The following is a 12,442-nucleotide window of genomic DNA, read 5'->3' as shown; positions in this document are numbered from 1 at the left end:
TTAAGTCGAAGTTCCCCGTTTTAATGCATACTTTTAGCCGTACTGCTGGCCTGGCTAAATGACAAATCGTTGCGGGCGAGAAACTTTAGGTGCTGCGTGTGCTGGGGATTCATAAAAAAAGATGACCAAATCCTTTGATTTGTGTGCGTGCCAATGCCAAATTGCTTAATCTCCCTTCGCACGAACACTTGACCCAATTTTTAATCACTTTCCAAGCACACATGCTCTCTTTTTGTCCATCCCGGCATAAATTTGTGTCTTAAAACTTTCCACCTGGCCAAGGCAAAAGTTTGGCTTGCACGTTTTAAGCTGCCCCTGCAGAGTAACCGTCCGAAACAAGCTTAAAAATTGTGAGTAAGCCCAAACTGGCATAAACCGCACTCCAAATTCGAGATGGAATATTGAGAGGATACTTTTGCTCATAATTTGAACAGAAAATATAATTATTTTTAAGATTTTTTCAAGTTTTTTTTGTCAATTTAAAACAAATAATGCTTAACAGTTTCTAGAAAATGTTTTTTTGATTAACATATAATAATTATGATTTTGATAACTCTGTTAAAATCTTTCCTTCTGTTAATAAGTTTATTAAATTATTATTTTAGCAGACGACCATCCCTAGTAGCATTTTGGATTTCCGCAATATGTGCTACAAAATATTCTAAAAACACATTTGTCCAGCTCGAAAGGGAAACAAGGAGGCCAGGCCAATTGTGTGTGAGCTCTGTTCTCGTACTTTTTTGCCGTGTGGTGGGGGCGCAAAAGTTTCTAACAATAATAAGCAAATGCCCAAAAGTGAGCAGTGGGATCCAGTTGTTTTTGTCTCCACTGCGCCACAATTGCCAGCACTAAAAGTCCCCTTCAGAATGTATATACACGTATCCCTCTACTGTTGTATTTGCTGCAAATACGATTAAATATGGCAAAAGTTGTGCGTACACACACGTCGGCCATTTTATTTAGATTGCAGGAGGGCAAAAACAGAGGCGGTAACAGGAACAGGAGCAACGACAAGGACAACATTGAGGTCGTCGTCGTGGGGCCCTCAAAAATGTTTGGCTAACTGGAAGAAAATATTCAAAAACTCAAAATATTGTGTAATATGCAATATTGCAATGAAAATGGGTAATTTATTTACAGAATATTCAAATTGTAAGAATTACTTAATGCCGAAATATTGTGTGTTAAATATTTATTTGTCTTCAAAAAGGTTTAGTCTTAAATAATGTATTGAAAGCTTTAAAGTAAGTATAATTGGTTAATTTATAAGGAAATTGCCAAGCACTTTAATTGTATGGGAAGGATAATCATTCAGTAAATAGGGCGAAAGGTCTGAGAACTTAGTTACCAGTTGGCATAGGGAAATTCTTCAAAACGGTTTATGTTGATAAATTTCTTTGCTCAAAGTCTGTATGTTAAATATTTATTATTTCATACTAAGGATTTGTCTTTAATACTACATTAAAAGCTTTGGGGTGAGTATTTAGAATACGCTTAGTTGTACTGTATTGAAAAGTACAAAAATCAGATTCGTTTTGCAGTGCACATGTGCGTTGCTTTTGCTGCTAACAAGGCCAACACGTGTTTTTGTGTTGTGAGGCTCGCTCCACAGAAAGCACAGCAATTCTGTTAACAATTTTATTATTAAAATGATGTCAGTGCCTCAGTTCGCTTTCCGCCCTCTTCCTGTGGCTCGGCAATTGACCACAAATGCATTAGTGGTGCGGATGCCCCCCACTTTCACCTACATACTTCCCAAGGCGAATTACACAAAAATTTGCAGAGCTCCATGCCATGCATAGATAAATAGGGGAATGTGTGGACGCCAATCTCTGTGGTAATCCCCAGATGACCTACAAGTTGTCGGACAATGTTGTAGAATTTCGCACGGCTTATTTTCGGTGGGCTAATTGATTTAAATAATTTATCATACTTTTACCCTTTTTTTGCTGCTTTATTTAATTAATGTAGTTTTCTATAGGCGATGGATATTCCAAATGTTACATGAGAAATAAATTAATTAAATAGAATAGACTGAATGCAAGTGACACTTTTTTCTTCAAAGAGCTACATCACTTGGTATTTACCCTCTACACTCATCGGAGCTTGCTATATTTCCATTTTTATGCGATTTGCACCCTCGTCTGGATTTGCTCAGCTTTAGGCTATCGAAAACGCAAGTGGATAACTCCCTTCGCTCCTTTTAGCCCCGCCAAACAACCTGATTATATAGCCAACCGTTCACAGCTCCTGAGCAGTTATTACGTTTTACTTATTGCATTTTTCAGCTCTTTGCATTTTCGCTCGAGCTTGCAAAACGATACACGAGCGGGAATGGAAATGGAAAAGGAATGGGTTGGGATGGTTTGGGTTGGGTTGGGTTGGTAACGAGGATTCAAGGAGCCCCAGCATGTGGCTCACATGACATCTGGCCAAGGGGGTGATCACTGCAGTCGTGATGCAGGGGGCTCCACCAAGGACGAACTCCTGCGGAGCTAAGCTCACTGCACTTGGCCATTGTTTGTTTGTTTTTACAACTCTGATTGAGGTGAAATTGCATATTTCTGTGCGCTTCTTTCATTTCATTTTATTTCTCCGTCTGCAGCTCCTCCTCCTCTATTTCTGTAATATTTTCAAACGTTTTATTGAATGTCGCTTACCGACAGCACTGCTTGCCATTCCTGGCTTTTCCTTTTGCCAGGTACCCATTTTCAGATTCATCTCCACATTTCCTCGTTCCATGCACATATCTTACCAATGTTTTCCCCGCCTGCATTGGCTTTGTGTTTATTGTGCGAATAAATGTCAACAATGGAGAAATGTACGTGGATTGCCGACCGATTTAGAATCTCCACCTTCTCGATCGGAATTTTCTCTTGGGTAGCTTATAAGGAATTTGACATGCACTTTAATCCAAAAATGAATACCAAGTAATCACATACTCTTTCAGTTTGTAATAGGCTGAAAGGTGTGAGAACTCAGTATCCAGTTGGCCTGGAAAAATTGTTCAAAACACTTTATGTCGAGAAGGTCTAATCGTACTCATAAATATACAGGTACTGGTCTGAAACATTTATTACAAAAAATTCAAAAAACAAAAATATAGCGAAGAAGTTTAAAGACCATGTACAACCATATTAAGGGCCTACACATAGATGAATACCAGGGGGAGAATGAAGATAATACTAGAAAGCTGGCGTGTGAAGGTACAGTGAAGCTAAACGCCAACGCCCAAGAATTCGTGCCACGTTTCAAGAGGGAGCAGCCAGCAAAAGAAGATGCTATTGTTGGTAACAGTAACATCGGCAACACGATTAACGACGTCCAAAAACCAAAAACTAACCTTATGTTGCCGTGGAAGGGATTTCCCAATAAACCTCAAAAACGTAATGTTCTTCACTTCGCAATAGAATTGTTTTATAATATTTTATTTACGTTTTTTACATTTTGTTGTAGCTTCTCGCAGTCCCCAGGTGGTTTTATTAAACGATGTGGACTACATAGTTGTACCGAGCACCAAAAGATTGAAAAAGCCCATTGACCAACTACTCGTGGAAAATGTTCCCACTGCGCCCTCAAAAGTCCATTCAAATGATCCAGCTCCAGCTGCAAATCGCATTGATCACGAGGAAAGGCGCCGCGAACACGAAAGAAAAGTCGCTGTGGAAGCCTTAAAGTTGGCCGAACAGCGCCGAATGAGGGATCCTGTAATTGCCCCGACGGAGGTCAATGAAAACTCGAAGAACGTGCGACCAATTATAAATATCTCACGATCTCCAATAAAATTCACGCCAGAGGAAAGGATCAAAGTGGACCGTTTGAGGGCAGCGAAGAGAGAGCGTATCGAGCGTATCCTTCGCGAAATGACAAACAGCAAGCAGGCGCAAGTGAAGAAAGAGCAGCTCAAGCAGAAGAAGCCGGATAATGCAACCAATGAACCTAATAAGCCCAATGAACCTGCTAAACCTAATCAGCATCCGGAGAAGACAAATGAAGTGCCCACGGTGACCAAAAAGAGGTACATACCCACCACCAAGGAATGGGACGAGCAATGTCGTGCCAAACATTTGGCTAAGATGGAAGCTGAAAAGAAGAATCAGATGGGTGTTCAGGATGCGAACCCTTCGCCATCTGCTGTGCCATCGAACCCACTGAGTGTGGTGAACATATCTCCGTCGGGAATTATTCGTCTGGGCGATCTGAGGGCCACGGCCCAACCTCGCTGTAGTCCACCTGCTAAACAATTGGATACGGAGAAGCGCAGGGGAAATCTCACCCACTTCCGACCCCTTCACAACTGGACAATCCGTCGAAATCCGCAGGTTCCATTGAAGAGCCTCTGCAATAAAGATGGAAAGATCGTGCAGCGCTATAGCATCGAACAATTGCTGCTTTTGGAGCCTAAACCTGAAGAACTGGAAAAGCCTCATGTGGAGAAGGCCCTGTTAGGCTTGGGATTTCTGTACGATTCATTTAGGGGCTCTACATAAGTGTATTCGCCTTGTTAATCGTTAAGATTCGAATTTAATTTGAACTTATTGATTAAAAAACATTTCATCTTTTTCCAATCACTTCACTTGAATGTCTGAAATAAAGAAAAGACTGCAATGCGTATTTCAAGTTTGCAAAGCTAACTTTTGTTACAGTTTTTAAGACTTCTACATTTATTACTGTTGACTATTACTGCACAAACGCGTTGGCATTTTTCAGCTTTTTGCACTTTGACCCTCGTAATTGAGAACCGTACTTTGTCATGTTATTGGTGTTGCTGTCAACTGCAACGGCCAGGTGCAATAATTTTAATGCCATTATTCTGCTTATTATTACCATGCCTACTGTGCGCAGCTCGCAGCCTGTGCGCATATATTAAATTTCACTGAAAATTTGTTTTAATTTCATTAAACGGGAGAGGGAGCAATTTACACATCAGTAAAGAGTCCGCCGGTGCACTGAAATAAATTTTCCAGGACGAATCCCCTGCGGGCCCATGTAACCGAGGCCGAAGCGCAAAAATATTGACATGTGGCTATGGCAACGATTGCTGCTGGGTTTTCGGGGGGAGGTCGGAGGTCATGGGAATGCCCGCCAAATGGGGGCCTGTGAAAGGGGTGGGGGGAGGGGTCCAGTGGCAGTATCATATAACGCACAGACATTGCCCTTGTCATTTTTGCTGTTGTTGTGGCTCGGCCAGCACTGCGCAAATAAAGCGGAAAATTGTGTGTTTTTTCGGACTTGTTTTCTGCGTGTTCGAAATAAAAAAACAATGAGTAAAACACAAAAAGTAGAAACAATCAAATGCATTTCACTGGTCCGCGTGCGTCTGTGCATGTGTTAAAATGACCTTTGGCTTTTATTGTCGCCGCTTTTTGCTGCACTTTACTTCCTCCAACTCGCACCAATTCTTTGACCTTTCACGCTCCCCCTCTCACTTAGTTTGTCGGCTTGGATTCCCTCGCTGTCGATATATTGTTTAATTCACAGTGGATGTTAGTGACAATTCCATATTGGATATATCAATTATAAATAAAAAAAGATATTTTGATATATTAACCACATGGTGGTGGTAATATAAATCATTACCTCCTGATTTAATTAATAAATTTAAGTGCAAAAAAAAAAACCAGAATCTATATAATAAATGCTTATGAAGCGACCTTTTAACTATTTTGGCCAATATCCTTTCCAGAAAATTCTTCAGAGTGCCACAGGTTTTGACTCCACTCATTCTGTGCTTGTTTAATTGTTTTTACTCAACTTTTTTTTCAGCTCCAAGCTGTTGCGTTAATTGCATATTTAAATTTATGCTGTTAATTGTTGGCAGCCCACGAGGAGCCGGATGCATTGCCCTCATTGCCAGTCGCTCGGTTGAGTTATGTGCGCCCGGCCAATGCGAATCCGCGAATTCCCTCCGCTGACTGAAAGCCATCAACAACTCGGTTTGATGTGTGTGTTTCCGCGGGGTGTGTGTGTGTGGGTGCCGGGGAGTGGGCGTGTCTGCCGCCTCAATCGTTACATTTCGAGGTCTGAACAAGTAAAGTGGGAAAAGCCTCTCAGAGTAAATGAAATGCCTGGTTTTCCCTTTAAACAAAATCCAATTGCTGTAAAGGGCAGATCAGTATATTTGCGTATTAAATATATAGTTATATATATCTTCTTTAGGAGTGGTGTACTGTAACGCCATATTTGTATTTATTAGAAACTTGAAACTTGGGTTATATTTTATCCATTGCTTAATAAAATTGCCATCTTTTTCCTGTTTTTGGGAGGGATATTAGCTTTTTGGACTTGTGGAGTTGAGTCAATCCCCTTTTTGCCGGACCATTAAAAGCGAACATCCGTGGAGCTGGGCTCACATACCGCACGATGTGTAAGCTGATTAAAGGCCGCAAATTTGTAGGCTACAAAAGGTGGATTCAAGGGGAAAATTTAGCAGGAGCTCGATTGGCAAACACTTTGTCGCACTAATTAAGCCACTTATGGGTGGTCCAAGGCCATGGCAGCTTCTTCTCCTCAGCCCAGCTTGTCACCCGGTCGTATGCGTAATAAATATTGAATGCAGCACCAGCGATAAGCTCTTGCCGGCAAAGGCCAAAGTTTTGCATCAAGTATTCCCTTTTTGGCCAGGCGTGTGGGTCACTACGTGATCCTCGGAAGAAGACGTGACGAGCTGCGGAGCCCGCACTGAATTGCCTTAATTTTCGTGCTTCCGCCGCCGTGTGCAAAGTGGAAAGTGCAAAGTTCAAAGGAGGCTGCTTATTTTTCATCCTCGTAAAATGCAATGCTTGGGAAAAGGGGATGGACCTCTTCTTTGCTTGCCATGTGAAGTTTATGGTGGTTAAAATTAGTTTCATTCGAACAACATGTTCTATAAATTTGCATATGCGTGGGAAATCAAATTATCCTCTGTATAATCTTCGACCAGAACTTTACAAAAGACAACAAATAACTCGAAAAATAAGTCTTCTTTTTTACATAAATTTTTTAATTAGCCAACGCTACTTCTTCAATTTATAAGCAAACGTTTCCTTGTCAGCATATTGTTTTTTTTTTTTGGTGAAAATTTGTCGTCTGACGGAAGGGTTCGGAAAAGAGGGTGTGTGTGCGTGTTTGTGTGGGCAAAGGTGCAACATAATATTGCCGTGTTGTCACCGATTGTTGTAGCTGCCCCATGTTTCCTGTTTAGACGTGTTGTTATTGCAGCTGACTGCTGCTTGTTGTTATTGCCGGAGAACGGGCCATCCCATCATCAACATCATTGTCGGCACCATCAGCGTTGATGGCTTGTTAAATTGCCTGTTTCACCTGTTCCCGTTGTTGTTATTGTTGCACGTGTAACCTGAATGTTGCTCTATTTTCAAATGTCCCTGTGTGTGAGGGTGTGCGAGTGTGTGTGGACGTGTGCTGTCGCTGTGGAAGTATGCGTGTCTGGTTCTTGGCTCGCATACATTATGCACATTAGCGCACATTATGAACATGTTCGCTGTGACCCTTTCATGAAAAACATGAAAAATCAGGGGCCCCGAAAACTGAAACTGGACTGAAGCGACAGTTCGTGACCTGATTGGCAACTAGCCAGCAAGCCAGAGCCCCGAAAATGATTTTCACTCTTAAATTAGTCGTGCAGCTGCCGGTTGAGAAATTAAGTCAACCATCTGGGCACCTGTACCTGCCATGTTTTTGAACCACCCAACTCCCCCAATCAGGCCAGGTTAAGTGTTTACGTGTGCACTTTAGCCATCATCAAAGCCTGGCCAGCGGATGCTGGCTCAGCGCTGTGAAAAGTGCGTTGAAATATTGCCATCGCTGGGAGTTCGAAAAGTGCCGCCTGGCGAACTCCAATAGCCAGACAACTTTAAAAGACTCAGGTGCTGACACTTGAACCTATAACTTTTGTAGATGATAAACTTACATTTCTTTAAATAAACCAATAATTTTTTAGGGAAAGTAGTGTTTGAGTTATGTTGCTTTGCTATTCCTCACTTTATATAAATCGTAATAAAACAAATTTATTACAAAATTGCAGCTCATATTAACTTCTTTAGTATAAATAGTACACATTATATGTGCTTAAAACACTCATTTAAATTAAAAATCCTGCAAAATCCATAATGCTTTACATAGATAATCCACGCTGAGTTGCAATTATTCCCTTATTAAGAGTTGTCAGGCAGTGCGAACTGTTGCCAGTTTAAATGCTACTTAAATGCACTTAAATATGAGCCACCCCCCCCCCCCCCACCCAATGAAACCACAGCACCTTTTCCATTGCACTCAGACCCTTTTGTGGCCATAATTATCGCTGGAAATGGCTCAGGCTCAATCGATGCACAGTGGTTCCCATAGGCCAAACACGGCATTCGTATAATAAATAATAGTATTTAGTATTGCATGTACGACGTTCTGTGTTTTGCCTAAGTTAGTGTTGTGATTTGTATATAGTTACAGATGTTCTTTGTTTATGTTTTCTATCTTTTGTTGGAGTTTTCGTTATGTCCTTTTCCACTTAACTTAATAATTCTTTTTGTGCATTGTTTACTAACATTTTAAAATTAAGAAATCGTTTAATTCAAGTGCCGACAGGTGCCCAGGTGTTATATATGCAGAGCAACTCCAACGTAAATGAATAACTTAGATGTATGCTTGCAAAGAGAAGTTTGAACCTTTTGAACAGACTTCTATTGAGATCTGATCCATTTATCACTGGTCAAAGAAAACTTTCATGCAAACCAAAGTCAAAGTTTTTAAAATCAGTCATTGATACTTGAGAAATCTTTTTAAATTAGATATGGTTTCACCTTGTACATATGCACATATACAAAATGTAATATATATTTTTTTTGAATTTTGAATAATTAAAATATAAGTATATCAATGTATATAACCTAAAAATTATTTTGTGGTTGTTGCTATTAAATGAATGAAAAATGTTCATCCAATATTGTTTGCAACAAAATGATTTTTCAAACAAAATCACGATTTTCGACTGATTGTTCCTATAGCAGCTATATGATATAGCATACAATTTTCTATAAGCACGCCCTGGATATATAAAATTTCTTATGTAGAATTCCCAGTTTTCGTTGCAAAATAATTGAAAACAAAAAAGTTTTTCATACTAACACTTCATTTCAAACTGGTCGTTCATATGACAGCTATATGATATAGTGGACCGATCCGGCTGATTTTTTAATATAATTTTGCTACAAAAATAAGAAAATTTCAACTGGAAGTATTTTTGGCCGCTTTTCCTATACAATGGGAACCACTGTGCGATGGTGAAAAATGCAGACACAAAAAGTCGCACATGACAATGAATGTTAATTGCAATGGGAGGCTGTCTCATTCTCCCGCTCATTATCCCTCTCACTCACACTTTCTACGTCTGCCACCAAGCAACTCTGAAATTTACGCGCTCAAATTATGTATAATAAATGTATTACAATAACAGAAACATTTGCATGAAGTGGATCCGCAATTGTTAGTGACTGCGTGATGTGTATTTTGGTTTTAATGTGGTAAAAACAATAAAAAGATCAGCGAGTTTCAGGCCATGAGACAGAAATTCCAGCGGCGGAAGAAAAGCTAATGGAAATGGAATATTTTCAATAAAGGATGTGAACACCACCTTTATAACTTTTGGTAAAAAGAGCCAGCAAAATGATTGAAGGCTTAAGTGAAAAGATTAATTGAATGTTTTATAGTAAAATAAATAATTATACAAATAGAAGGTCTTCCAATTTCAAAGTATATAATGTTAGTTACAAGTGTTAATATTACCGTATTTTAATCCTGTCTTTCCATTTGAATTTATTCAAATATTTCCAACGAATTGTGTCATTAAATAATTGTATGCCATCATCGCCTATTGGTCTAAATTAATTCATTTTTTGCGTTTTTCCAATGCGACCTATTATGCCAATTGTAATCAGATTTCATTAATCCCGCATTGAGAGCTTTTATGCCATTGGTTAGTCAAGTACTTTTCCGCATTAATGGCAATAAAATCTATTGGAAACTACTGCACTGCAAAAAGGTTAATTATCCGTTTGCAGAGACTATCAAGTCAGTGAAAGGATCCGGAAAAACAAGAATTAACAAAAAAAATATTCGTTTCAGTGGTATAGGAAGTTAATTTTATTTTTCTGAGTAAATTAATGCACATCTAGGGTAACAAACTGTTGAACTTCAGTTCAACTATGTAATTTATTTTTATGTAATTAAATTAGCTTATATTGTTTGGTTCGTAGTAGTGTTACAAATAAGGTATTTTATTTTTTTTTTACAGTGCCTTGATATTTTCTACCTTGACAAAATAGTTAACATAGTTATATGCCATATGGCCATCCAGTCAGATTGGAACTGGCTCTCATTAAGTTGACTTTAAGCCGCATTGCGCTTTGGCCGCATTAATCCTCTTGTTCAGTTTTCATTACATTTGCGCTTATCTGCATAATTGAAATGAATGTTAAAACGTTATTTGCCGTTTTAAATACCGATAAAAGTGTGCGTAAAAAAACGGATATATACCGGGCATGTATTTATATAAAATAAGTGCACAAATGTGCAATGACATATGAAAAACATATCATTAATTTTAAATAACCAAATTAAACAATTAATTGCCAAAGACATGGCCACCACGCAAAAGTCCGCGACAGCAAATTTAATTTCACATTTCAATGGACAAACACCCAGCCCAAAGAACCGAATCCAGATCAAATGTCTACGTTACCATTCCATCTCGACCGTCATTAGTAATTAAAAATTAAATAACTATCAACCAGATGGCAGTGGGGCAGCACTTGCCAAAATATATACCAAATAAAGTTGGGTAAATTATTAAATATTCTGAAAGGATGTTGGAACTTTTTAAAGGATGTTAGACTTTATTTAACGGAGTTGTAATGAAAAAATTAAATAAATAAATTATCAATATATTTGGGCATATTCCATAAAATTTGAATTACAAGCACAAAAGCTTACAAAACAGCAAACAAACCTAAAAAGCGGCCAACAATGCGACAGGCCGACAAACAAATGAAATTCATTAACATCCTTCTAATTGCATTAGACAATGACAGCCAACAGACATTCGAGGACAAACGGAATGGGCCTGGATTTTGGCCACTGCGTGTGCATTTTGCATGCAAATTGCCAAATTAATGAGCCCCCAAACGAAAAACCACAGTAAATACTGCCCTAAATAAATTTATAAATACAAACAGTTCGGGAAAGAAGTACTTTAGAGGTCTAGTTCTTTTTAAATATCCAAACTAATAGCTGACTGCGTTTTAAAATATTATATATATACCATGTTCTTTAAAGAATTGATTATAATTCATTATATTGCAACGACTTGCTTTAAAATTCGCTTTTAAAGAAAATCCAAACTTAAACTTCTAATTAACCTTTGACCCAACTTTTGATTCTACGGTCAAGGCAAATCTTTATTCGGGCTATTTCTTTGTGATTCAGAGGTGGGCGGAAAATGGGTTTTGGCAGGTGTGTAGCCATCACAACCTGGTACATGGAGCACTCCCAACAAGCCGAAACACAGTCGACCGTCGGAAAAGTCAGCAGTCAGAGTCAGATTCAGAGTCAGGAGTCGACTGCGTCTATATAGCCAAATCCTAGTTCACTTAAAATTTCACATTTCCTTCCGCACACTCGAAATGCTTGCGGGAAGCACAGAAGCACAAGCACAAGGATTGCCGAGGGAAATGCGATGGGAAAATCGGAGAGAAATACGGAGGATGGCAGGAACTCACACAGCCCGACAGTAAAAGCTGCTGTTGGAGCTTAAGTTAACAACTTATGCCAGTTGTGGAGATATCATGGCCGCAGAGCTGGCGCTCAGCTCCTCGACTGGCGGGTCGAAGGACACGGGACTCGGGCCGAAGGACATCTCGCACAGAGAATGCATTTAGGAAGGAAATTAGTAAGTAAATGTCATAATTTGCCGAAGCCAGTGGAAAAGAGCTTTGTGCATGAAGAGGGGATTACGAAGTCATTACGAACACATATGCCTGAGCTCTCGCTTTCCCTCTCACTTTCTTCCGGCAAATGAAAATTAATGAGATGAGATGCGAGAAGCAGGACACCTTGGACTGCCATTCAGCGTTGGCTAATCAAAATGCAAATTTCAATTGGCCAACTTTAGGGAGGAAGACACCCGTTCGGGAAAATGAGCATACAAACCAAGTAGAAAGGACACACTGGGGAACGCACATTGCGCACCGCAGATGATGTTTGAAAATTAATACAACCTAAATATAAAGTTTAGATTTATATGTTTGTATATTATACTATTATATCGAGTGCCTTTATAAAAAATCTGAGTCCCATTTATTGGTTTCTCCGCAATTTGAATGTGGAGTGCGTGTGAAAGCTAACAATGCTTATAATAACGAAGTCCCAATTGCACGAAATCTTTGACTTTCTA

General features: G+C 39.2%; 1 protein-coding gene across 1 annotated transcript; it reads left to right on the top strand.

Annotated features, from left to right (window-relative positions):
• The first annotated feature begins 2,995 nt into the window (after positions 1-2,995).
• LOC6732584 lies at positions 2,996-4,614 on the top strand. The gene is made up of 2 exons (XM_002079667.4): positions 2,996-3,386; positions 3,457-4,614. The coding sequence occupies exons 1-2, from the start codon at positions 3,125-3,127 to the stop codon at positions 4,488-4,490; spliced, it is 1,296 nt and encodes a 431-aa protein (XP_002079703.2). The 5' UTR covers positions 2,996-3,124; the 3' UTR covers positions 4,491-4,614.
• The last annotated feature ends 7,828 nt before the right edge of the window (positions 4,615-12,442 follow it).

The sequence above is a fragment of the Drosophila simulans genome, chromosome 2L (assembly GCF_016746395.2).
Source record: "Drosophila simulans strain w501 chromosome 2L, Prin_Dsim_3.1, whole genome shotgun sequence".
Classification (NCBI taxonomy): Eukaryota; Metazoa; Arthropoda; class Insecta; order Diptera; family Drosophilidae; genus Drosophila; species Drosophila simulans.
Note: the sequence above shows the minus strand (reverse complement) of the source record. Positions and strands in the feature narration are given on the sequence as shown.

Excerpts from the sequence above, each read along its gene's own strand:
- LOC6732584 (XM_002079667.4), top strand. The coding sequence starts at position 3,125 with ATGTACAACCATATTAAGGGCCTACACATAGATGAATACCAGGGGGAG. Across the intron at positions 3,387-3,456 it reads TCCCAATAAACCTCAAAAAC|CTTCTCGCAGTCCCCAGGTG; the intron begins GTAATGTTCTTC and ends ATTTTGTTGTAG.